The sequence below is a fragment of the Oryx dammah genome, unplaced genomic scaffold, assembly GCF_014754425.2.
Source record: "Oryx dammah isolate SB20612 unplaced genomic scaffold, SCBI_Odam_1.1 HiC_scaffold_8, whole genome shotgun sequence".
Taxonomy (NCBI): domain Eukaryota; kingdom Metazoa; phylum Chordata; class Mammalia; order Artiodactyla; family Bovidae; genus Oryx; species Oryx dammah.
Genome location: NW_024070192.1, coordinates 9,130,806 through 9,156,614, shown reverse-complemented (window position 1 = coordinate 9,156,614; position 25,809 = coordinate 9,130,806). Strand labels below are relative to the sequence as shown.

Sequence of the window (25,809 nt, the reverse complement as noted above, 5' to 3'; positions counted from 1 at the left end):
AGGAGCCACGCGCCCACCTCTCCGGGGACAGAGCCTGGTCCGTGCGTTTCTGGTCCCTCCCACGAAGGGGCGGGCTGGGGCCAAATCTCCCTCCAGTCCCGCGGCCGCGCGGTGATTGGTTCCGGGACGGCGGCCCCGGCTCCCGATTGGCCCGCGCGCCGGGGATAACGTGTCCTGCGCGGGAACCGGCGGGAGCTTGCAAGGCGGCGGCAGCGGCGCAGAGTGCTCGGTTTGCCAGCTCCCTGAAGGTGCCATGAGCTGCATCAATCTGCCCAACGTGCTGCCAGGCTCCCCCAGCAAGACCCGGGGCCAGATCCAGGTGCGGGCGCCGATGAGGGGTCGGGGTCGGGGTCGGAGTCGTGACTGGTTGGTGGGGGGGGGGGGGGGGTCCCCGGGTATCCGAAGTGACCTCTCCTTTTCTCCTAGGTGATTCTCGGACCCATGTTCTCAGGAAAAAGGTAATGGCCTTGCGGGACGGGGGTGGCCCAGGACCTCCTCCCCTGCTTCCTTGCTCCTCCTCCAGCCCCCCGGGACGCCGTCTACCCCTGACGCCCCCCGCCCTGCCCCGAACCTGCGGTCCCTCTCAAAACACCGGCTCCCCCAGAACGTCTCCCGCTGCCCGACCCCCGCTTTCCCGCTCAGAACGTCTCTCCTCCGTGGAATGCATCGCGGAGGAGGCGCTCCTCCCATTTTCGTCAGACCCTCCTCCGCTTGGGGCCATGCAACCACCCATCCTTCCGGGGACTGTCGTCGTTTAGCTCCTCTAAAGCCGCACGTGAAGGGCGTGTGCACGGTGGCCGGGCCCTGAGTGCCCTGCAGTGTCTGTCGCTTCCTTCCAGGGTGACTGTTTCCTTAGATGGCCCAGGAAGGTAGTCACTCTGCACACTTGAGAGTCAAGCCACTGGCACCTTCGCTCCCTTGAAGAGATAGACCCAATCCCAGACCGAGGCGGCGCCAGTGAGCTCCCAGTAACTCCCCTGACCCCTTCCTATATGGCCCTGAGGGAGAGCCCTCCAGCTCAAAGCCCTTGCCCACGATGGTGAGGCTCAGGGTGGGCTCATGGACACAGACTTGGTGCTTTGCTTGTTGCACCAAAAAGTTCTGTTAGTTCAGGTTAGGTGAAGAAGTGTGGGGTGAGATGATTTGGGAATGGAATCTGGACCCCTCTCCCCTGCATGTGGTCTTCGCCTCTGCCCATCCCACCAGTGCCCCTGACCAAATCACTCCTTCAGCCTTTCCCTGGACCCCCTGAGGGCCCCTCCTTGACACCCTCCCCATAGAGAATTACTTCCTGCCCAGACATGCTCCTCCTTCCTGGGTCTACACTGAAACTCTGTGCTGGGGCCCTCTCTCTGTCCTCACAGGTCTTTCCCACACCCTGCCCTGCAACCTTCCCCTCCATGGGTGGGACTCAGGCTGTAGACCCCCAGAATGCGGTGGGGAACCCAGCTTGAGCTGATGGGGTCTTCCTCGCCCACATTAACCTTGGGCCTTACCTTGCAGTACTGAGCTGATGAGACGGGTCCGTCGCTTCCAGATTGCCCAATACAAGTGCCTGGTGATCAAATATGCCAAAGACACGCGTTACAGCAGCCTCTTCTCCACACATGACCGGTCAGTCCCTGCCTCTTCCATCCTGTCCCCACACCTTTTGTGAGAAGCCTGGTATAAATTCACAGAACATACTGTCAAAGTTCTTTAGAGGGGATGGTTAATAATGCTGATGCCTGACAATGAAACATTTAAACGTGCAAACTTTCCTAGTTGCTTGGCATGGTACCCTACAAGTTGGCCTTTCTTGGGACTCTAGCCCACTGGTTCTTTACCCAGTGGAGGTGATTTTGCCTTCTAGAGTCTATTTGTAATGTCTGGAGATGTTTTTAGTTTTTAACCACAGGAGGAGATAAGGGTATGAAGGCAACTAGTCAGTAGAGGAATGCCACTGAGTATTCTGTGATGCACAGACCGCCTCCCGACAAAGAATGGTCCAGCCCCAAATGTCAGTAGTATCTGACCAAGGATACTACTCTTGACCTCCTGCTCTTGACCTCCATGGAGGGTGCAGGCTGGTTTTGTTGGCCTGCAGAGTGAATTTTATTTAAATTTTTAGTTGGCTTGTCCTCGACTTCCCCGTCATCTCGTGGCCTTCGAGCATCCCCCTTTTATGTTTATCTGCCTGCGCCCTGTGGACATTTCAGTCCACTGCCTGAGGTTGGGAGGTGAAATTTAGTACCATTCCTGCCATTCCGTGCAGCAGATTGGGGCCTGATACTTTGAGGCCGGAGACACTGTTGTTGTCTTCCAAACTTGTGCATCTGAGCCCCCAGCAGCAAGGCCATGCTGTGTGTGGTTTCAGGGTGGGACCTTTGTTTTTTTCTTTTTAAAGGTAAGAGGTGAATTTATTTAGAGAGAAACACACACCACAGACAGAGTGTGGCCCATCTCAGAAGGAGAGAGTGGCCTCAACACACGGCATGTTTAGTTTTTACGGGCTGGGTGATTTCATAGGCTAACGAGTGGGGTTCTGAAGGCGGGCAGGTGCTGAGGCTTAGAGGGCCCTGGACTTGGAGTTAAGTTAAACGTTGAGTGACGTTTCCCCGACCTGCAGTCTGTTGCAGGTAGGTCATTTACATCTCCAAATTTGCCTTCTCATCCCTAAAACATAGGCCTCCGCCTCATGGGACTTGGGGAGCATCAGGGGAGGACAGTGAGGCAGTAGAGGCAAAACTGCAGCTAACAGAAGGGCAACTTCTGGAGTCTGTTCAGTGGGGTGAAATCCAAGCCCTGCCCCGGGTCACAAACCCTCTCTGACACGGGCTCTAGAGGCCTGGACACGCCGCAGCAGAGGCCGAGCGCTTGGCAGGGTGACAAAGCTCCAGAGACGCTGCTCTTGCTAGAGATGGAACCAGCTTCCTGCCTTGCCTGCTCTCTGGTTTTCTTTATTTGGGGAAGGGTGGGGAATTTAAAATGCAGGAAGTTCACTCTTCCCAGAGCTTGAAGCAGGATGACCATACGATAACTGGTAAGATAATCACTACGGCATAGTTTTAAAAGTGAAGTAAAAGTTGCTCAGTCATGTCTAATTCTTTGCTACCCCTCTGTCCGTGGGAGTTTTCCCGGCAAGAATACTGGGTTGCCAGGGATTGAACCCAGGTCTCCTGCCTTGCAGGCAGATTCTTTATGGTCTGAGCCACTCTAGCTGCAAACTGCAGAATCTTCAGGAAGCTCCTAGCCCCTTGCAAGGCTAGTTCAGAGGAGCAGGCAGAAATAGAAACAGGAGAAAATAACATTGTAGAAAAACAGAAACTTTTTAAAAAGAAGACAAAGAACTAGCTTTCCTCTTCCAGAAGGCCTGGCTGTGGGGGCAGGGCGGGATTCACTGAGTCATTTAATGCACTGGAACATGCCCACATGCTGCCTTTCGCTTTCATACTCTGCTGGGTGGGAATCCGCCCTTAGGACACACGGGGCAGCAGCTTGAATGTGGTTGTGAATGCCGTCTCTGCCTGTTAATAGCTCTATGGTCTGTAAGAAATCCTGTAATCAGCCAGAGGAGTCCAAAGGAGGGAATTCTAGGTCACTGCCCTGCTGGTTGGTGTTCCCAGCTTATCTCTGCCAGCGCACGGGGCTGCAAGTCTTAGATTCTGGTGCTAATGGTCTGCCCCGGGCCATGGTAAGACTTTCATGGGCCCCTTCCTCTATCAAAAGAAAAAAAATTATACTCTATGACTACTTTGCTAGAAACACAAAAATAATTCAGACAGAGTCACATTCTGTTTTTTAAATTTATTTTTATTTTTTGTTGGGGTGGATCTCCCTCTCTGTTCAGGTTTTTCTCTAGGTGAGGCGAGCGAAGGCTACTCTCGAGTTGTGGTGAGCAGGCTTTCCATTGGGGTGGCTTCTCTTGTGGCGCACGTGCTTCAGTCGCTGTAGCTCCCAGGCTCCAAAGCACAGGCTCAGTAGCTGTGGCCCCTGGGCTTCGTTGCTGTGCAGCATGCGGGATCTTCCAGGATCAGAGCTCGAACCTGTGCCTCCTCCACTGGCAGGCAGATTCTTTACCACTGAGCCACCAGGGAATCCCCTTATTCTGATTTTTAAAAGAGAATTAAAACATTTCATTCATCCCCAAAGCATCATGGGCCCTGGACACTGTACCGCATGAATTAACCCCTTCTGTGCCCTGGCCCCTCCCCTCCCGTTACACACACAGCAGAGAAGAGCTTGCCATCCAGGTTGACCATTACACTGGGCATTGCTAATTTCCAGTCCAAAGCGTAAAGTGAAATAGCTTGTGTTGAATAGCTGGTTTTCTGAAGAAAGACCTTTACTGTCCTTCCCAGGTGCCTTCCCACGTGCACTAACTTCTCAAAGCTCTGGGCAGATGGCTTGACCTGCTTTGCAAGGAGGGGGTGGTCGTGAGGGCTCTTGCCTAGCCCCTCATCTTGGTTCCTGGTCTCCTCGGGCTCCCCTGCCTTGCCCACACTCTGGCTTTCTGTCCCCAGGAACACCATGGAGGCCCTGCCAGCCTGTCTGCTCCGGGACGTGATCCAGGATGCCCAGGGCGTGGCTGTCATAGGCATCGATGAAGGGCAGTTTGTAAGTTGACTTGTCCTGACATTGCTCTTCCTATGAACCCCTTTTTCCTCTGCTTGTTTGGAGGTTATTGGTTCTATTTCTGATCTTTAAGTAGGTAAATATTGTTAAGTTAATTTGCTTTAACTAGTATCTGAAAACACTTTGAATTTCCCTTACTGCTCTCTGTGTTACTGAGGTGTTTTTTTTTTTTTTTTTAATATTTATTTATTTGGCTGCTTGGGTCTCATTCAGTCTTCATTGTAGCATGGAGGATCTAGCTTCCTGACCAGAGATCAGACCTGGGCCCCCTTCATTGGGAGCACAGACTCTTAGCCACTGGACCACCAGGAAAGTTCCCCTGTGTTTCCGTTCATGGAACTTATTGTACCTTAAAAAAAAAAATTACGATGAACAAAAAAATTTGATTTCTCAATACCAGAAGGAAGGGTTTGGTTTGGTTTGGCTCAATGATGCTTCTTGCCTTTTTTTTTTTTTTAATATTTATTTATTCATTTGGTGGCACCACGTCTTAGTTGCGGCGTGTGGAATCTAGTTTCCTGACCAGGGACTGAGCCCGGGCCTCCTGCATTGGGAGCATAGAGTCTTACCCGCTGGACCACTGGGGAAGTCCCTCTTGCTTTTCTTTATGGGTTTATTTTTCCTCCTACAGAAATACATCCTTTAGTAGTTCTTACAGCCAGGCTGTGTCGGTGGGAAGCTCTCCGTCTTGATGTGAAAATGGCTTTGTTTTGTTTTCTAGTTTTAGCGGGGTGGCACGTGCCCAGTGTTCCCCCTTGTTGCTTTGGAAAAGCAGCAGTGGTGCGCCTTAGAGCTCAGGAGAAGGCTTCTCTGATCCCTTTCCTGGGCAGGGAGCCTGTCTATTCTCTCTCAGAGAACAGTGTGGTCCAGGGAGGTCTTTTTTTTTTTTTTTTTTTTTAAATATTTGTTTTTATTTATTTCTTTAACTGTGTTGGGTCTTAGTTGCAGCATGTGGGATCTACTTCCCTGACCAGGGGTCGAACCCCTGGCCCCCTGCGTTGGGAGCATGGAGCCTTAGCCACTGGACCACCAGGGAAGTCCCCAGGGAGGTCTTTTTTTATTTATCCTGCTTTATACTGGGTGTGGCTTATTTAACAATCTACTCTTGAGTTTTTCGTTTGTTTTTGCTTTATTGGAGTACAGTTGATTTACAGTGTATTAGTTTCAAGTGTCCAGCAAAGTGAATCAGTTATATGTGTACATACATCCACTCTTTTTTATTGACTCTTTTTCCATATAGGCCATTACAGAATATTGAGTAGAGTTCCCCGTGCTCTGCAGTAGGTCCTTACTAGTTACCTGTTTTATATATAGTAGTGTGTATATGTCAATCCCAATCTCCTAATTTATCCTCGCCCACCTCATGCCCCCGGTAACCATAAATTTGTTTCTACATCTGTGACTCTATTTTTGTTTTGTAAATAAGTTCATTTGTACCTTTTTTTAGACTTCACATATAAGTGATATTATATGATATCTGTCTTTCTCTGACTCACTCCAGGTCCATTCTCGTTGCTGCGAGTGGCATTATTTTGTTCTTTTTTGATGGCTGAGTAATACTCCATTGTATATATGTACCATCTTCTTTATCCGTTCATCTGTTGATGGACATTTAGATGCTCTTGTTTAAGAATCAAGAATCAATTCTGTTCCTTCCGTTGTCTTTCTGGAAACCTCTTTTTAAAGTCGTTTCTAGCTCACTCTGCATCCGGGTCATTAGGAGTATGTTCTCTGGCTGAGCTTGTGGGTTGTCTTTTGTGATCTTAGTTTCTCTCCAGTGTTTCTGCAGTGTTTTATTTCTTCAAGTGTGTCTTGAATGGATGAAACTAAAACTCCTGAGGGAGTTTACTTCAACCCCAACCTCCACCCATTTCGTTAGGTAATGTGAGCTCCTATGACAAATAAACCCAAATTTTCAGTAGCTTACCACGAAAGAAATGTATTCCAAGTCATCAGTGGTGGGATGGCCTGCCAACGAGGCTCCTGTCTTCACACGTGACTTCCAAGATCAGTCCGGGTGGCTGCATGCTGACGATAGAGAGGAGACAACCCGGAGGTCCCTAGAACCCACTGGGTCCCTGGGTGGTTTCCATGTGCCAGGGTCCGCATGCGTGCCTTGCCTCTGCTGCCTCCTCACCACTGGAGTTTTGGCATATGGTTCCCTTATCTGTACCTTTGGCCCAGTGCAGTGCCCTGGAGGAAGAGGAAATAGAAAATTAAGGAAATACTTTTCTTTGTTAGGTGAGTGGTTAGCAATCTGCCTGCCCTGCCTTCCAGGTCCCAGGGCAGGGTGGAGCCAGTGGCTTGGGCTGTAATGTCCTACAGGGATGTCTCAGGCTCTGTTATGGTGATCACAGCTCCATGCTTCCCACCTGAGACTGGGGATCCTCTATCCCCACACTGGGTGTATATTTCGGTGTGTGCCCTCTGGAGATGGACTGCCAGCTGCCCGGACCTGCTCTGGGAGCCAGGCTGCATCCGTCTATTCACCCACCTTGTTGTGACCACTCCATCTCTGACCTCAGAGATGGTCAGCTTGCTTCTGAACACAGCTGTGTCTTAGCTGGCCTCTTCATGCACACACACACGTACACTTCTGTTTTCTTTTGTGGCTTCATGGTGGAGAGACTTGGGGTAAGAGGGGCTTCAGGGTGAGAACAGGGCTGCAGCTCTTCCCTTTCTCTTCTAGACTCTGATCTCCAGAAGGCTCTGGGAAGCCTGGGTCAGTTTTGGCTCTCAGAACAAAACCTTCCCTGGTGGCTCGGAGGTTAAAGCGTCTGCCTGGAATGTGGGAGACCCAGGTTCGATCCCTGGGTCGGGAAGATCCCCTGGAGAAGGAAATGGCAACCCACTCCAGTACTCTTGCCTGGAGAATCCCATTGGAGGGAGGAGCCTGGTAGGCTACAGGCCATGGGGTCGCAAATAGTCGGACATGACTGAGCAACTTCACTTTCTTTCACTTTCTTTCTTTCTCAGAACAAGGAATGTGAGCTTTGGGGAGGTTCTCCCATCCTTCAGGCCCAGTGTGTGCCTGCTTACCACTCTGCTCCCTGGCTGTAAGTAAAGCGTCTTTTCAGGGCTGAGCTGGACACCCTGGTAGGGACCTTCCTGTCCTGACACCTTGGTTGAGAGCCAAGTGCCCTGGTTCGGAGCTGGAGGGCCACTGGACCCCCAGTTCTGTTCTCTGTTTCTATGGCTGCTTCCTCTGGCCAGCGAGTCACAGCTGAGTTTCCATCACAAGTATTTATTAAATGCCCTATAGAAACATCGCCAGTCTTCTGTTCTATCCTCACACCTGTGGGTCTTGCTTAGCAAGAAGTCTGGAGGCTGTCTCTCTACGTGGGACCCGACAAAAGGACTGCCCTTCCCTTCTTTCATCCTTCCTGTGCAGACGGGGTGTCGGGTTGGGGTGTGTCTGAAGTCCCCAAGCTATCAGCTGAGGGTACAGTGATAGGTGGGCAGCTGGCTCCTGGGCACGCCAGCCTCGAGGTGTCACCCCGAGTGCCGGTCTTATCTCTGTTTTACCACAAGTAGGAAGGGGGGTCATCTAGGAAAAGTCAGGAAGGACTATACCTAAGAAGAAAGTCCATAATTGACTACTAACGTCTTCTATCCAGACACCACCAGGAATAGCCCCAGAACTGAACAACTGGGGATTGTAGTTGCAGGGAGACACCGGCATGAGAACTGGGGGGTGTGGGTGAGGGCTTGGTTATTAGGAAATGGGGGCGGCATTGGGTCATTTCCTGGGAGGGTTTTGGAGGCCGGTTTGGCTCTTGATTTGGTGTCCTGGGAAGGGTGATGATTCTGACCAGCATCTTAAACGTCACCTGTAGGGAGGGTGGACCAGGAGGCCGAAGCAGTAGGGGTCACTCCTTTAGCCACGAAGGGGGACATTTGGTACCCCATAGCCTAGGTGATGCTTACGTTCTTTCCGCGCTCAGACATGCTTAGGGAGGGGTCTGGTTTGTTTGTTTTGACCATGCCACACAATGTGTGGGATCTTAGTTCCTAGACTAGGGATTGAACCTGTGTCTATGGAAGTGAGAGCTCTGAATCCTAACCACTGGACCCCCAGGGAATTCCCTAGAAGGGGTCTGGTATTGTCCTGTGTGACCGGGCCAGAAGCTCATGAAACTAACTCTATGAAATTAGTTGTATGAAATTCTGTTCAGCATAGCAACCCCAAGGCCCACTGTGAGCGCAGGCAGCTCCTGCTGCTGGCCTGCCCTTCTCTTTCGCTGCCCAGAAAAACAAAACAAAAATCACAGAACATCTTGGTCTGCATCCTTCTAGTCTCTGTACATATATATCTATTTATAGATCGGGTTCATATCACTTGTTGTAACCATCTTTCCACATCAACAGACACCTATCCTTATGAACGTACCGTGTCTTGCATGACCCAGCCCCTTGGGTGTGGCACTTAAAGGCTGTGATGGACGTGTGGGTGGACATTGGGCTGTCATCTGGTGTATTGGAATCACTGAAAAAAAAGGGAGGGCTGAAAAGAAAGTGGGGTGAAGTTCCCAGGCAGGAGTGTGCTCCAGATCAAGGGCTTTGGCCTGGTCAGCAGGAAGGACTTCAGCATTCACCCTGGGAGAACCTGGAAGCCACCCAGGACGGTCGTCTGCTGGAGGGGCATGGATGGACTGCAGGAGAGGGGCGGGGACTGCTGGGTCTCTGCAGACATCCCCCGTGGAGAGCAGGGGGCGGTGGCTGCACACACATATTCTGTTCTGACTGCCTTTCTCTTTTCTTACTGGGTGGCTGACGTTTTCCCGTATTTCTCCTTTTGTAAAGAGCCTCCTCATGGTTTGTCTTTCCTCTAGGTCATGTGATATAACCAGTGCCACTTTGTTACATGCTGTAAATATTTCTTCCTGGCTTATTTGCCTCTGGATTTGGTCTGGGCATCTCATTTAGTCTTTACCATTCGTGGTGGAGCGGCTGAACCCTTCACTGTCACATCCTTTGCCCTGTCCCCTCCTGTGGCCTCTGCGATCTTCAACGCCAGCCAGGCTGCTAGGAAGCGAGGTCTCCGCCTGGGCAGGGCCAGGGTGCTTCCGTCGAGCATCACGAGGCTGCCACCTCTGGGCAACATGACGACAAGGGCGAATCTCCTTCCTGGCTGCCTGACCGCTTCTGCCGCTTTCGGCCCTCCCCGCCCCCATCATACCTCGTTCAGGAAGCGGCTCTCGGCAGGTCAGCCCTGGTGCTGGGCCGGCAGATGAACCACATGGGCAGGCTTGTCACTGTCAAGAAACCCCACCTGTTGCTTCTTTTCTCGCTGGATCCCCTGTGGTGATCATTTTTGTCTCCCAAGAAAACTCTGCATTTGCTAGGTCCTCTGAAGTCCCGCTTTAAATGTAACCTGTATTGGGGTCTCTGGCTGCTGTAACATGCACTGCAGACCAGGCGGTTTAAACCACAGACATTCATTTCCTACAGCTCTGGAGGGTGGGAGCCCAAGATCAAGGTGTGGGCAGGGCAGGTTCCCCCGAGGCCGAGAGGGAGAGTCTGTCCCAGCTGGTCTCCTCGGTGTGCAGGTGGCCACCTGCTCCCTGCCTCTTCGCATTGGTCTTCTCTTCTGTCTGTCCCTGGGTCCAAGTTTCCCCTTTTTGCGAGGATACCATTCCTACTGGAGTGAGGCCCACCCTACACGCCTACTTTAACTGGATGACCCCTGCAAAGACCCTCTCTCCAAATAAGGTCACATTCTGAGGTACTGGGGGTCAGGGTTTCAGCATAACGATTGGGGGGGTGGGAGGGTTCACAAGCCAACCCATAATATAACCTAAAAAAATGAGTGGCGATAGAAAAATGTCAGTAACATGGTTGGTTACCAGTGGGCCTTCTGGGATGTTGCAGACAACCTGGGCAGCTTTGACTGTACCTTGGATCATTCAGGAACCCCTGCTGGGGGCCCTGGGTTCAGTGTTTGGGCAGAGAGTGGGGTGGCATGTGAACAGGGCACAAAGTTCAGGTGGAAAAACTGAGCTCTCTGACCGTGGGCATCACTGTAGCAGGCAGAGTGGAGGACCCCCCGTGGTCCCCAAACCCTGGTGTGGAGGGACCATGTCTGGACAGGGAAGGTAAGATGAAGAAGGTGCTCCTCCCAGGGTCGTTCTGCTCTCAACCTTCCCTGTGGATTTCTGGCAGTGTCTAGAAACAGTTTTGTTTGTGACAATGGGGGTCGGGTGGGGGGCACTGGCCGACAGGTCCTTGCAGGCTGGCGGCTGCATTTCTGTGATCTGTGACAAGTCTTTAGAGAAAAGGAGGGGCCTCACCTGGAGCCAGGCTGGAGCCTAGGGGTGGGAGGTGCCATTTCCATAGTGCAGGCATGGCAGGCCCTGCAAACTCTGCAGAGGCCAGTCAGATGTGGCTTTGATGAATCCCGCTGGAACTGGTTTGGGTTCTCTAAGCCCTGTCCTGGTCCTCGTCTGGGTGAGCCCTCAGATCTTGTAACTACGCATCTCCACGAGAAGCTTGGAGAGAGACCCTTTGCCCAAACACTGGAACGCCCTACTTCACCCAACCCACAGACCAGATAGATGACTGACCAGTGAAAGGTCACCAAAGCATTCGTTTAAGTAGTGGCCCCTTGGGCCACTTGAAATGAAATTTGATTTACCGAGTAAGGACTTTCCACAGGTGGTGCTGAGCCATCCTGCTCTGTAAGTGGCCAGTGGAACTCCTGCCCCTTCTCCAGGCATCACATAGCACATTATGCTTAAAAGAAGAAAAAAATAAAAGCAAACACACATAGCCTGCCTCCCAGCCAAATAGCATATGTAATCAATTATTTGCTTGTCCTTAATCCTTAAACATCACCAGGGGCCTTCCTTGCCTTTTCCTGGGCTCAGGAACATGAAGTCATTGCCAGGGTCACAGCTAATGGGTCCAACGGAGAACCTGGTTCAAGCCTGAGGCAGCGGATCCAAGCTTTGGTCCACTGCAGTGGCAGACGGCCTCTCCACCTGGGTTGCATCACCCTGGTGGCAGGTCCAGGCACCTAGCCTGGAGCGCAGCCTGGCTCTGCTGTGGAAAGTTGGTGCGATGGGGGAGCGAGTCGGGAAGCTGTGGGCGTGCAGGCCGTGTACTGGGTGGGGGGGCTAGGGCGGCCCTGTTCTCGGCTCCACGTGGATGCGGGTAGCTGTAGCTCCTGGGCCTGGCAGCCTGTCTGCAGCTCCCGGAAGGGGCTGCCCAGGGTGGAAGCTCACTCCCTCCTCCGCCTCTCACCCTTTCTTCCAGTTCCCTGACATCGTGGAGTTCTGTGAGAACATGGCCAACTCAGGGAAGACCGTCATCGTGGCTGCGCTGGATGGGACCTTTCAGAGGAAGGTGAAGTGTCTGGTCCAGGTCTTGGGGTGGGACCGGGGACAGAGAGGCCTGGGCAGCGCCCAGAAATGGACAGCCCAGCGCGCCCTGGATGCCCACACCATGCCTAAGCCCAGGCACTCGAGCCAGCCAGTCCCAGCTCCCTGGGGTGCCCCTGACTCCACCTGCCTAGGGCAGGTGCTCTGGGGAAAGGCAAGGTCCAGGCTTAGTTTCCTGGCCTCAGGGGTGTGAGTCGGGGTCTCCAGGAAAAGCCCACCCGGCGAAGTGAGTGTGCACTCGTCTTTCTGTGGATTGTACAGGCTTTTGGGACCATCCTGAACCTGGTGCCCCTGGCAGAGAGCGTGGTCAAGCTGACGGCGGTGTGCATGGAGTGCTTCCGAGAGGCCGCCTACACCAAGAGGCTGGGCGTGGAAAAGGAGGTAGCTGCCCCCTGCCTTCTCCAAGGGATGGGCGGGTGGGGGGCAGCGAGGGGCGCCTACACCTAGAGGCTGGGTATGGAGGAAGTAGCCGCCCCCTGCCTTCTCCCAGAGGCAAGGGCTGGGGCGCTGCGCCCCCGCCCCGCTCAGTGCAGGCGCTTCCTGTCGCACCGCACGTCAGGTCGAGGTCATCGGAGGAGCAGACAAGTACCACTCCGTGTGCCGCCTGTGCTACTTCAAGAAGCCCTCGGGTCAGCCCGCCGTGCTGGACAGCGAAGAAAATAAGGAGAACTGCCCGATGGTGCTGGGAAAGCCCGCGGAGGCTGCGGGAGTCCGGAAGCTGTTCGCCACTCATCAGATCCGGCAGTGCAGCCAGGCCAACTGAGGCACTGGCCCCTCCCTGGGGCGGGCGCTCACCCGCCACCTGCTCCCCCCACTCGCCCGCTGTCGCCCCCTGGCGGATGCCCGGCCTTCTTGGAGGAGGAAGTGGCGGGGGGCGGGGTTGGGGCGCTAGAGAGGTTTCACCACCAGCAGTTGGCCTGCTGCTCCGCCCTTTCCCAGGCCAAGGAGGCGGCTGGTGGTCTGCACTGCACACTTCCCTCCTTGCCTTCCCACCAGCTTTTCTCAGTTCCCATCCCGGCTGCGGGGCGATCGCAGTCTCCCCAAGCCCGAGCTGGCGGCCCTACGGGGCGGGGTCTGGCTGCTGCAGCCATCCCTCTTGGGGTGAGGCCAAGCCACAAGCTGCTGTGACATCGGCGTCGCCGGCTTCTTCCCTGTTTGTGGCATTTGCTGTTGAGTTTCTGTTCTCACTGGGAAGTCCATACCCTAGCACCTCTGGCTCAGAGTGGGCCTCCTCCCACGCAAAGACTTGGTCCCTCTGCCTGGGATGGGCTCCCGGCCGCCCCCAGGGATGGCTGGACTTGTTATTTCCTTTGGGGCTGAAAGCCCTTCCTGATCTGGCGATCATTTTCTCCAGAATTACAGCTTCTTCCACGTGGGTGACACTCACCCTGCTCTGGGGCTCAGCTCCCACGGGCTTGTCTTCTAAGGAGGTGGGGGCTGTGTGTGTGTGGAACTGATAACTAATATTAAAATCTATTGGTTGGTAAAAGCGTATTTCTCTCTTAACTGTCTGGGATTCCCCGGGTCTCACTATAGACACCTCTGACATGATTCAGGTATGGGGATTTCCTTTCAAATCTTTTTCTAGTACTCCTGACCCCTTAACCACAAATCTTTTTAACTGAGAGATGAGCATCAAGTGTTCTAAGAGGCATGTTTGCCTGCTCTTCTGTCTGGGAGGGTTTCAGGTCAAGATGAGTGGATGCAGGAGCCTGGGGCTTGGTTGGAAAGATGAAGCCTTGGTCTGTGCTGCCAGCTGGGGCTGTGAGGTCAGGTTTTATTTTGTGAAACAGACACTTGACGGTTCAGGAGCCAGGAAGACCAGCTCTGCCGTGCCTTGGGAAACGGGCTGTGGGCAGCTTATGGGAAGGTGAGGGTGCTCCAGGGTGGGGTGGGCCTGGGGTGTGGGTGTATCCCATGCAGATGGGCCCCAGTTCCCCACCCTTACCCCAGCTTCTCCCTCCCACTGGCTTGTGGCTGGTCCCAGGTTACAGAGGTGCAGTACCACGGTCAGACCATAATCCCCAAACCCTGTTAGTTTTCACTTGGGATTTTGAAACTATTGGGGTCCACTTTTGACAGCTCCCTCTCACTGCTCGAAAGGGGAAGTCCAGAGTTGCCTCGGGGGGCCCTGGCCTCCTGCCTGAGGGGAGCTCGTTCCCTGGCATGGGCTGGGCAGTTAGGTCGGCTCCCCAAGGGTCTGAGATGGGCTGCAGGGCTTCTGAGCCCTGTCTACAGGAAGCAGAGGACCCTTGCCCCTCCAGGGGCATGCGAGGACCCTGGCAAGGTGGCCCAGAAAAGCTGTGTTGTTTACAAGCTGAGCACAGTTGCTATTTTAAGATGCTGATGGAGGGCAGCGTGAGGCATGAGACCCCAGGTGGGGTGGGGGTGGGGGGAGTTGCTGGGCAGTGGAGGGGCAGGTTGCCACAACTTAGGTTCCATAAGGCCTCAGCTGCAGCTTGCACCTTGCACCTCGGTGGAACTGGGAGAGGCCCCACTAATGACAATGGAGGTTATGAATGAGAAAACCATTTATTCCATCTCCAGAATTAGTCTAACAGAATCCAAGGGTGCTGTGCGTCCTTCCCCCAAGGCTTTGTAAGATACATTCAGAGCAGCCTGGGGGCTGTGGGTGTGTCCCACACCTCCTGACAGACCTGGGATACTTACATAAAGCTGGGTGTTGTCAGGCAAAGCCCCTCCCTGCGGCCACAGGGCGGGATCAGAGACAGGGTCCCCCAGGGGTGGGCACCAGCCCTGCCCCTCGGCTGCCAGGAAGGTGACCCAGAGGCACTGGCACAGAGTGTGACCACAGGTCCAAGCGAGCAGACATTTCAGCAGTGAGAACGGCCAGCCGCCCACAGAGCAGGCAGGGGGCTGGGGCGGAACAAACCTGAGTGAGGAGGGAAGGAGCCCCGGCCCAGTGCCCACGGCAGGAGCGAGAAGGCCCCGCAGCCTTGTCTTTGGCAGAGAACCCCAAATGGCTGCAGCCACCGGCGCCTGGACATGGGCCCGGCTCCCGGGCTGGGGAGAAGCTAAGGCACTTGTCAAAAGAGCATGTCGGGCGCCTGGAGCTATTCCCGGTGGGGATGCCGGTCATTAAAAGCAACAAAATGTGTCTAGCTAAAAACCCTTTCCTAAAAAATGCCCTCGAGGAGTGGTGGGTGAAGCCCTTGGGGCACAGGCACTTCAGGGCTCTCTCTCCAGGCCCTGTGTCAGTTCGGACAGGCGCCAGGTGCATCGAGAGGGGCCAGAGGCTCTAGGAGCCAAGCCTTGGGGGAGGAGCCGGGGAGGAGGGGAGGCCCCCAGGCACCCTCCTCCCTCCCCATACCGTCCTGGCTGCAGCTCAGTACACAGGGGGTGGCTGGTAGCCCTCGGTGCTCTCGGCGTTCTGGGTGAAGGGCGGCTGCTGGTAAGTGTCCGCAGGCATGCCTGGGTAGGAGGCGTAGGCCGTGCTTGGGTCCGGAGTGGGGTCCACGTAGTTCTGGATGAATTCGTCCACTCCAGCCTTGTAGCGCTGGTAGGCCAGGAAGGCCAGCACGCCCTGCAGGGAGCCCCGAGATGTCAGTTCCTCAGCCCTGCACCACCCTTCACCAGAGACACCAGGACCCTGGGTCCACTTACCCAGGAGAAGATGGAGAAGAAGCTAAAGGTGATGGCCGCCCGGGCTGAGTCGCCTCCTATAAGCACATCGTTCACCTTGGTGGCCGCCCACTGATTGGTGAGGAAGCAGAAGCCAACGAACCACAGGAAGGTCCAGAGAGCTGGGGCGAAGGCCAGGAGGGGAGGGTTAGCTCCACAGAGCGGCAGGAGGACAGGGGGCCCCTGGGAGCGAGAAGCCTCCAGGGGTGTAGACGTGCTGATTCAGAAGCTGGGGTGGGGACAGGACGCTATCTCTGGGGCTCTGCTCCAAGCCCCACTCAGCTCCAGGGGGTTTCAGCAGACGGTGAGAAATCCTTGTGTGCCAGCCTGACTGTGGGTGAGGTCAGGAGACCCGGGGCTGCTCCCACCCCTCCCCAACCTGCAGTCACAGCCCCCTAGAGCTTCTGGGAACACTGCTGCTCCCGTTCACTCCAAGATCAAGTAGAGGTGCAGCCAGCTGGCCGATACCTGAGAAGAGCAGGTCACCGATGACCAGGTACTTGCGGTCAGTGGCATTGCTGATCTGGGGGAAGTAGATGTCGACCACGAAGAAGAAGGCTGAGGCCAGGAAGGCCAGCACCCCGATGGCGCTGCCGTAGCGGCACGCGTCCTCGTTGTGGTTGAACACGCAGTACTGCTGCTGGGAATTGTGGGTGTTGCTGTAGCCCTCGCCGAAGATGCATGAAAACACGATCAAGGCGAAGATCTGAGGAGGAGGCAGGGGAAGGGCTGAGTGACTGCCACCCTAGTGAGCCACACCCCCAGGCAGCACGTGGAGTGGGACCTTGATGGGAGGGGACACCAGCCTCCCTGCTCCTGTTGTTCCCTGCTGGAGGTCGGTGACCCAGCCCTTCCTGAACTTGGGGAGCGAGTCTCCTCCCCACTCCCTTCTCCAGACATCCGTTATAAGGGGCATGGATTCCTGGGGATTCCTGAACTGAGGACAGTGGGGAGTGCAGCGGGATCTCCTGCGAGGGGACTGCCCGTCCCGCTGTCTGCCTTGGGGATGGCTCTGCCTGACCACTCCCACTTGTGAGTTTTAAGCAGGATGGCTCACAAAGTCAGAGTAACCCAAGCTTGGAGTCTCACCCCCTGATCACCACGTGCCTGAGTCTCACCTCTCCAGCGCCCAGCCTCTGCCTGAACACCCAGTGATGGAGAACTCCTCTCACTTCAGGAAAACCATGCCTCTGAACTGAAACTGTGTCCCCAGACTGCCAACTCCCACAGCCCCCTCCGACTCTTCCCTGCTCCAGGCTAGGCACCCCAGTTTGACCAGTTTTCCTCCTACAAAGAATTCTGGGCTCTTTGGCATCCTGGCCCCTGGCCTCCCAGGGAATCCCTGTTGGCTTCTGCCCATAGCTGGTCCTACCCACACAGGGCACCTCAGGTGGGTCTGCCCAGCAGGCCTGTGGACATAGCTCTCTACTCAGACCCTGGAGGCACTGGGGTAGGGGGTCAAGAGGGTGCAGCACCCACAACTCTGGGAGGGGCTCCAGGCCCTTGGGAACAGCCTCACATCACCTGTCTCCACCCTAAACTGAAAGGCTACCGCCCAACCCCGCCGTATGTGAGTCTGGACACCTGGCTCCCTCTGGGACTAGCCCAGACCTCTCCCCCGCCTGCCCTGCCTGTCTGCACAAGGCCCTCTCAATAGGCTCCGGAGCTGGCAGTCACAAGCCCCACCCCCAGCTGGAGATCAAGCTGGAACTCTGGATGCTGGGAGCAGTGTGCCAGCCTGACTCCTGGCACTGCCATCCCGAAACACGGGCATCTACTCCTGGGGTCAGACCCCACAGGTCAGGCAGAGTGCGGATGAGGGTGTCACCAGGGCAACTCACAGGGCTCCAGCCCCAGGCAGGTACGGGTGCCTACCTTAGGCCCAGTCCTCTGCCTGCAGGCTCCCTAACACCTTGTCCAGCTTTGAGCTCTGGTTGTCCAAGCTCAGGGGACCTCCCACCAACCCCCTGCCCCAGAAACCTGGTGCTGGAGCGGCTCACCCAGCTCAGGGGGAGGGGCACAGACTAGGGTTACTTGACCTTGGGTGGGGAAGCAGACCCATGGGCTGCTTTTGAGTGGAAGACAGGCTCTGTTTCAGGGCGGCCAGGCCTTCCCCCGCAACCCCCTCTACCCCACGTGGCTTCGGAAAGCCCCCCTCCGGATGAATTCCCCCAGGCTGGGAGTCGCGGCACGCTGGCCACCTGTCCTGGAGCCGCCTCAAACTCCTCCCACTGCCAGCAGGGCGATGGGCCTGCTCCCGGCGGCGCCTCCCGAGCCACCCGGTGCCCGGGCCGGGAGGTGGGGGTGGCAGGGCACGGGGTGGGGGGCGGCAGGGATTGGAGTAGGGTGCCCGGCGGGGCCCCGGGGTGCGGGTGGTGGTGAGCGGCTGCAGGGTCCCAGGCCCCGCTCGCCCGCCCCGCGTGCGCCGTTCCCACCCCCGGGCCTCGGCCGCTGCCACCTGTCGCGCTCTCAGACGCGCGGAGGCCCCCTCGCCCTCGCCGCCCCAGGCCTGGCGACGAAGTAGGGTCCCCGCGGCCCCGCACCCCGGCTCACCAAGCACAAGGCGCGCACCAACACCTGCGGCTGCGTCACGAAGCGTCGCAGGTCAAAGGAGCCGCCCGCCCTGGGCGCGCCGTACGCCCCGCTCTCCATGTTGCCGCAGTCGTCGCCGCCGCCGCCGCCGCCGCCGCGGACCGCCGAGGAGCCAGGCGGCCTCCCCGCCCCCGACTCGACTCCTCCCCGGGGGGCGTGGCCAGAGCCGCCCCAGGGACCGAGGACAAAGTGCCGCCCAAGGCGAGCGGCGGTGCCGAGGCGACCGCGGGGCCCCGACGGCCTGGCCTGGCCTGCGCTGCCAGCGACCGAAATCAGTCCAGCGGCCGCCGGCTCATTGTCCAGCCCATGTCTCGGCCGAGGTCTCGTCCCTCTGCGATGCTGGCCCGCAGAGCTGCTGGAAAGGGTTCAGAGAATCCCTGGGAAGAGAGGGTCGCAGGCAGGACTCGCCTCTCTGCTCCAGCCACTCTTTGCCCTTGCATCCCTGCCTCCTCCTTCAGGAATCTCCGCTAGACTTACGTCTGGGTCCCACCTGTCCACGACCCAGGCTCCTACGCACCCCCTTTCTTCTCCCCTGTTCTACCCCGGCCCCGGGGCCACAGTCTGGACCCCTCCCCGCCTGGCCTGTCACTCTTTCCTCCTCTCTGGAGCTAAGCCTGCGAGGGGGTCGAGACGACAGTTCAGTTCAGTTGCTTAGTCGTGTCCGACTCTTTGTGACCCCATGAACCGCGGCACACCAGGCCTCCCTATCCATCACCAACTCCCAGAGTTTACTCAAACTCATGTCCATTGAGTCAGTGATGCCATCCAACCATCTCATCCTCTGTTGTCCCCTTCTCCTCTTGCCTTCAATCTTTCCCAGCATCAGGGTCTTTTCAAATGAGTCAGTTCTTCGCATCACGTGGCCAAAGTACTGTCGTTTCAGTTTCAACATCAGTCCTTCCAATGAATATTCAGGACTGATTTCCTTTAGGATGGACTGGTTGGATCTCCTTGCAGTCCAAAATACTCTCAAGGGACTGATTTCCTTTAGGATGGACTGGTTGGATCTCCTGGCAGTCCAAAAGACTCTCAAGAGTCTTCTCCAATACCACGGCCCCTCCCAATCTTCCCAGACCCAGCCCAGCCTGGAGGCTTTGTAGGGAGGGCTTTGTGTGGGCCGACTTCCAGGCTCCAAGCTGGTGTGCGGACAGAAAGGAAGTTCCCAGGGTGACAGGCAGGGGGCAGAGTTTAATCCAGTTATTTCCGGAAATGGCTCAGAGCCTCCAAACTGGAATGACTGTCTGGTGAGTGGGTGGGGAGTGGCGGTTGAGTTTGGGGGTTGGGGGCTAGTTCTCCAGGGGCCTCAGGCTGACTCGGTAGGGAGGAGTTCCAGCCATCCTGGTTGCAGGTAAGGCTTAATGAGGGGGTACTGGCCAGGTGGGGCCCGGAGTCTTCCAGGTGAGCTGGACAGAGGTGGGAGGTGGGGCCAGACGCCATCAGGAGATGGGGCGCCACTCCAGGGAGGAGGGGGGGGGGGAGGTAGTGGCCCTGAGTGTGTTGGTGCCTCTGGGCCTTCACATTCCACCCCACCCTCTTCCCAGACCTGGATGGAGGGTGAAAAGCAGCTGAGGCAGGGGCTGACGGAGCCCCCTCCTCCTAGAACTTCCCTTCCCCCGCCACCGCCCCCATCCCATCCTAAAACCCTCAAACTAGCACCATGTATGTTTGATGAGGAACCCCAGGGCTGCACGATCCAGGCTGGTGGGCTTTTCCATCATTCTTTTCATTTCATTTCTTCAAATGGAGGGTCCTTCCACAGGGAGCAAGGCCCAGGGCTCTCTCTCCTGGGGGCTGTACCCAGCCCACATCTTCTGGTCCCAACCTTGATGACAAAGGGGCTGAGCCACCTGGTGAGGCTAGCACACCTCCCAGCCATCCCCTTCCCAAGGCCTCCAGAGATTTTATTGGTGCCAAGTGCATCAGTGCCCTAGGCAGGAGGAGGGACAGGAGGCTTAGTCACCCCAGTAAATAAAGGGGGACACTGAATCACTTGGAAAGTAAGCACTGGCCCCTGGTCCCTACACCTCACATTAAAAAAGGGAAAACAGGCTCAGAGAGCCCACATGGCCCACCCATGAGCCTGGCGTCTGGAAAGCACAGATTTGGGAAGAGGAGACCTTGAGGTAAGACAAGGAGAGTTTCAAGGACAGATTTCTGGAGAAAGCCCACTGAAGAGGCTGACCGGGTATTACCAAACTGGTCAACCAGGTCCACACTGGGGGTCCTAGCCTGGGCTGAGACCCCCCTATCTCAGCCAGGGAGCTTCTTTTTCTGATTGGGTTTGCACAGACACTAATAAAACCAGTGCTGTGGCTGGAACAGCACCAGCTTTATTCAGTGGCCAAAGACTGAAGAAGTGGGAACCTGGTTTGTAAATCAATTCAAGCCAATTCAGATGGAGACACTAAATATATAGGAGGGTTGGAGTAAAAGGGAGGGTTTGGAAAGAGCAAGAGGAATATTTTATCCAAGAACAGGGGTGTGGTTTGGACCTGAAACTGGTGCAGCTCTCCTTTTCAGTTCTTGTAGAGGCTTTTCCAGTGATCGTCATGGCGATTGTCAACCATCCTAGCACTGGTGGGTGTGTCTTCTAGGTAATGTATAGAGCATATAATAAGCTCTAGATCTATTGGAAGTCTAATCCTCAAAACCCATTGTGGGTCTTGTTGGTGTTAATTCGGGTCTTGTTGGTGTTAACTGGTTCTTTTTTTTTTCTTTTCTTTGCCGCTTCCTCCTGAAACTTAGATAAGAGTAGTTGGTTGCTGTTCGAGAGAGGGGCAGGGGTGTGATTCTAGGGTGACAGGCTTGCTAACACAGGAGTGGGGAGGAGGACCAGGAGACAGCAGTGTCTTAGGAACCACTGGAGGTGACAAGCTCAGGAGGCAGAGGTGACCACTGCCAAAGGCCAGGCAGGTGGAGCACACAGACCGGCAGCGCCTGGGGTTGGACAACACAAAGGTCATGTACATGGGTTTTCTTACAACAGGAGGTCCTGGTAAGGAATGCCGAACTAACAAGTTACCGCCAGCCCAGAGAATTCAGGAAAGGTCCAAAGGAGAAAGGAGATGACTGTCCATATGTCCTACCAACCTCTCGGCATCCTTCTCGCTGGTGTCTGTCTTGGCTGAGTGACCCACACGCCACCAGGAAGGACCCTGAGTCAGAGGGATTAGCCAGACACAACCCAGAAACTAACCCCATCACTATAAAACCTGAGACTGCAAGCCCAGTGGCAGAGCAGTCCTCCTGGGTTCCCTCGCCCTGCTGCCCTCTTCCCGGGCACCCCTTCCCAACAAAGTCTCTTGCTTTGTCAGCACATGTGTCTCCTTGGACAGTTTATTTCCAAGTGTTAGACAAGAGCCCACCCTTGGACCCTGGAGGGGGTCCCCCTTCCTGCAACAACTTTACAAGTCAATGAAGTCATGGCCTTGGAGAGAGGGCCCCAGGAAATACAGCCCCTGTCTCCAGTCACCAGCTGGAAAGACGAACAGGGTTCCCATGGAGGGTAGAAGTCACTGGCTCACCCTGGTCCCGGGTGGCCTCATCCTCCTCAGATGGTTGGCAACATGGGAGAGCGCCCCTACCAGAGGCCGCAGACCCCACTGTAAAGCGGCTAGAGCATGATCAGGGTCAGATAAAGCCGCCAATGCGCTTCATGGGCTCTTGGCACACGCTCAGCCCTTAGTAAGCTTCTGTAAGTCACGCCTAAGCAATATGGCCCCTTCGTTGCCCAGACGGTGTTACACGTGCCCAATGCACATTGAGGCCAAACAAACCAAAATGTCGGAGTTTGGAGCAAAGAAAGGTTTATTGCTGGGCCATGCAAGAAGAAGGGAGGAGGAGGACCATGCCCCTCACCTCCACCCTTGACCCCGCTCCAAACCCTGAACTCCTCAAAGAGTTTCACCAAACATTATGGGCCAGGGGAAGGGAGAGGGTCTCAGGAGGGTATGATCTCTGATTGGTGAGGCTGAGGGAACAGGTTGGTGTCACAGAGGTTAGCCTTATCAATCCTTGGGCACCAGAAGGTCCCAAGGTTATGAGCCCATGGTCATCACATAATTAATTTCTTCCATGTGGTGGTGGCATCTGAGAAATTTATATGTCTGAGATGTTGGTTATGTGGGTAACTTATGTGGGTTTCCTGTGTCTGTTACGTGGGTACTTCAGAGAGGAGCTACAGCAGAGTAGAGATGGGAGAGGGGTCTGTCCCAGGAAGGCCCCAGAGGGTCCTGCCCAATCACAGCGGCAGCCCTGCCCTACCAACCGCCACCAGCTCTGCCCAGCCAGGGCCCCCTGTGGGTCCCCTCAGGCCACCAGCAGTGCACTCCTCCCCCACATCCAGCACCCGTTTCCTACCTGCTTTGCTTGGTCCAGATCAGTGTCCAAGAAAAGAAGGCTATGATGGAGATGAGGGTGCCAACCAGCACGAAGATGGGTCCCTGGTGCAGCTCTCCTGTGAAGGAGGCGGGGGGCAGCTGGGCTGGACCTGTGTTAGGCCAGGCCAGGGTAGGCATGGCCACATCAGGGCCCCCTTCCCTGCTCTCGGCACCTCCCACTGACCTACCAGAAGTGGCAGCTTCCCTTCTAGAAACCAAGGGGCCCTCTTACCTGGGAGTACCAGTGTGAAGGGACTGTGCTGGACATCGATGTCATTTTCAGCCTGGCACCATAACTAGCCCGACATCTGCTTTGGTGGGAAGGAGAAGTTGGCAGACTCCCCCCAGGTTCAGAGTCTGCAGCGTGTGGGTGAGCCCGTCCCTCCTGACCAGTCTGTAAGTGGGCTGCCCGAGGATGCCCGCAGAACACCTCTACCCTGAGGCCTGGTCCGCTGTCCAGCAGGGTGCAGTCAGCCTGCAGCTGGGGCACCAGCTCTGGCAAGGTGGGAGAGGGCAAGAGCACAGGTGAGGTTGGGAGACTTTAACACCCTCTCCCCAGCAAATTGCCTCATTACATAATGCCTAATGAGCCTAGAAGGTCTTCCCAGGTGGCTCAGTGGTAAAGAGTCTGCCTGCCAAGCAGGAGATGGGGTTTAATCCCTGGGTTGGGAAAATTCCCTGCAGAAGGAAATGGCAATGCCAGTTGAAGGAAATTCCACTCCAGTATTCTTGCCAGGAAAATCCCATGGACAGAGGAGTCTGGCGGGCTATAGTCCCCGGGGTCACAAAGACACGACTTAGTGACTAAACAGCAACAATGAGCCTAGAGGCCGGACTGATTACTGTCTCTTCCAGGCAGCCGTCTGGATTACTCCCTCCATCTTGTATCTGAGCTTCTACCCTACTTGCAGTGTATACCATACAGTTTCATATTTGATTTTATTCTCGTGTAGTATATTCTGCGTTGCGAGATTTAGCAACAAAAAATGCAGGACATTCAGTTAATTTTGAATTTCAGGTTAACAAAGAGTAAAATTTAGGAGGTCTCTTCAAGATGACTTCTGGGAAGTGAGACAGTCCAAAGAGGAAGAAGGAAACCAATGTTTATCAAGAAAATGCTGCTTTGGCAATTCCTCAAAAAATTAAAGAATTACCTTGAAGTGAAGTGAAGAAGTGAAAGTCACTCAGTTGTGTCCGACTCTTTTCCACTCCATGGACTGTAGCCTGCCAGGCTTCTCTGTCCATGGGGATTCTCCAGGTAAGAATACTGGAGTGGGTAGCCATGCCTTTCTCCAGTTACCATATGACCCAGCAATTCCACTCCAAGATATATATCAAAATAATTGAAAATAAGGACGCTAACAGATACTTGTACACACATGTTCACAGCAGCACTATTCACGACAGCCAAAAGGTGGGAACAGGCCAGATGTCCATCAATGGATGATGAATAAACAAAATGTGATCCATCTCTAAGATGAAATAGTATTCAGCCATAAAAAAGGAATGAAGCAGTGACACCTGCTATTAATACGCTATGAATGAATCTTAAAAACATTATACTGAGCGAAATAAGTCAGACCCAAGAGGCCGCATATTGTATGATTCCATTCATGTGAAATAGCTAGAACTTTAAAAATCCCCAGAGAATTTCCTGGTGGTTTAGTGCTTAAGACTCTGTGCTTCCACTGCAGGGGACATAGATTCTATCCTGGTCAGGGAACTAAGATCCCGTGTGCCACACAGTGTGGCCAAATAATAATAATAATAATTATTATTATTATTATTATAAATAATAAAATAAAAAATCCCCAGAGTCAGAAAGCTGATTAGTGGTTAATAGGGGCCAGGGGAGGGGCAATGAGGAGTGACTGTTTGATGGGTATGGGGTCTCCTTTTGGGAAATGGACTAAATGCTACTGAATTATTACTTTAAAATGGTTAACTTTGTGTCAGGTGAATTTCACCTCAATTTTTTAAAGAAAAAAGAAACTGCTGGAGAAAAAGTCCACCCCTTGGGTTTCGACTCTTTCTGCTCAGAACATTACTGCAGAAATGAAATGAGGACGTGAGTAGGAAACATGGAGAAATCTGGAACGCGAGTGGGAAGGGCTGACACTGGATTCAACTTCTAGAGTCAACAGTTTTGTCCGCTCTTTAAGGGGCCGGGTGCTCTGCCAGTCCTGCATCTCACCGCCTCCCTGGACTGAGGCAGGGGACCAGAAGGGCAACTATCTGTTGGCTGAACAAAGCAGTCGCTCTCGGCTACATGCTAGAGGGTGGCATCTGCTCCCTGCACCTGTGATAAAGTGGTGAGCCTTGAGTCGTGTGGTCCCGGTGTTCATTGAGGACACCCTGAAGCTGGGGATTTCCTCCCAGGATGGGGACAAAGGAGGTACAAAGTGGACCGGGCACCTGACAAGCTGGCCCAGCATTCAAGCCTGATCCTTGGCAGTGGCCTGGAGGCATCGAGGAGCTGTCCACCTTCTGAGATCAGAGATCAGAGGATCAGAGATCAGAGGTTTCTTCGTCCAGATCTACTCTGGTACCTTCATGGTAAACATCTCCGCCATACACGTCTTTGCTGCGGCCGCTTCCACTACAGACATTTTCATTTCATAACGAATTGGCCATAAGGCAATTTTGCCGTAAAAGATAAAATAACCGATTGACACTGGGTTTCATTTCTCTGTTGATACAGGACTCCCATGTTTATATTACATAAATCTTAGCCCATGTGACTATATAGTGACAAGTATAGATGTGATGGGCTTAAAGTAACGGATGATAACAGCTACGTAATATTGACTTGACGGAAATGCAGTGGTAAAATTGAAAGTGTGAAATGAGAGGATAAAGCCAGATGGCACATTATACGAGAAAACGATAACATATCAGTTTGGAAATCCTTTGGTGATTTGAAAGCACAGAGTTAAACCCCCATTTCCTGTAGAACTTTGGAACGTCTATCAACAGACATGTGACAGTGTGCCAAGAGTACACAGCAGTGTAAAAGTTCTCCCCAGCACAGTGCAAGCTCTGTTACAAACAGCACCCTCAGTTCAGTTCAGTCGCTCAGTTGTGTCCGACTCTTTGCGACCCCATGAATCGCAGCACGCCAGGCCTCCCTGTCCATCACCATCTCCCGCAGTTCACTCAGACTCATGGCCATCGAGTCCATGATGCCATCCAGCCATCTCATC

At 54.6% G+C, this 25,809-nt stretch overlaps 2 protein-coding genes across 2 annotated transcripts; one reads left to right on the top strand and one right to left on the bottom strand.

The window, feature by feature from the left end:
* The first annotated feature begins 102 nt into the window (after window positions 1-102).
* On the top strand, window positions 103-13,482 carry TK1 (thymidine kinase 1). The gene is made up of 7 exons (XM_040244696.1): window positions 103-319; window positions 427-458; window positions 1,504-1,614; window positions 4,503-4,596; window positions 11,869-11,958; window positions 12,255-12,374; window positions 12,553-13,482. The coding sequence occupies exons 1-7, from the start codon at window positions 254-256 to the stop codon at window positions 12,754-12,756; spliced, it is 717 nt and encodes a 238-aa protein (XP_040100630.1). The 5' UTR covers window positions 103-253; the 3' UTR covers window positions 12,757-13,482.
* A 1,024-nt stretch (window positions 13,483-14,506) lies between these two features.
* Window positions 14,507-18,360, bottom strand: SYNGR2 (synaptogyrin 2). Its single transcript, XM_040244697.1, has 4 exons — window positions 18,189-18,360; window positions 16,104-16,341; window positions 15,618-15,757; window positions 14,507-15,537 (listed from the first exon to the last, which is right to left on the bottom strand). The coding sequence occupies exons 1-4, from the start codon at window positions 18,285-18,287 to the stop codon at window positions 15,340-15,342; spliced, it is 675 nt and encodes a 224-aa protein (XP_040100631.1). The 5' UTR covers window positions 18,288-18,360; the 3' UTR covers window positions 14,507-15,339.
* Window positions 18,361-25,809: the final 7,449 nt, after the last annotated feature.

Excerpts from the sequence above, each read along its gene's own strand:
- TK1 (XM_040244696.1), top strand. The coding sequence starts at position 254 with ATGAGCTGCATCAATCTGCCCAACGTGCTGCCAGGCTCCCCCAGCAAG. Across the intron at positions 320-426 it reads AGACCCGGGGCCAGATCCAG|GTGATTCTCGGACCCATGTT; the intron begins GTGCGGGCGCCG and ends CTTTTCTCCTAG. Across the intron at positions 12,375-12,552 it reads GGCTGGGCGTGGAAAAGGAG|GTCGAGGTCATCGGAGGAGC; the intron begins GTAGCTGCCCCC and ends ACCGCACGTCAG.
- SYNGR2 (XM_040244697.1), bottom strand. The coding sequence starts at position 18,287 with ATGGAGAGCGGGGCGTACGGCGCGCCCAGGGCGGGCGGCTCCTTTGAC. Across the intron at positions 15,758-16,103 it reads CGGTGACCTGCTCTTCTCAG|CTCTCTGGACCTTCCTGTGG; the intron begins GTATCGGCCAGC and ends CCTTCGCCCCAG. Across the intron at positions 15,538-15,617 it reads TCTTCTCCATCTTCTCCTGG|GGCGTGCTGGCCTTCCTGGC; the intron begins GTAAGTGGACCC and ends GGCTCCCTGCAG.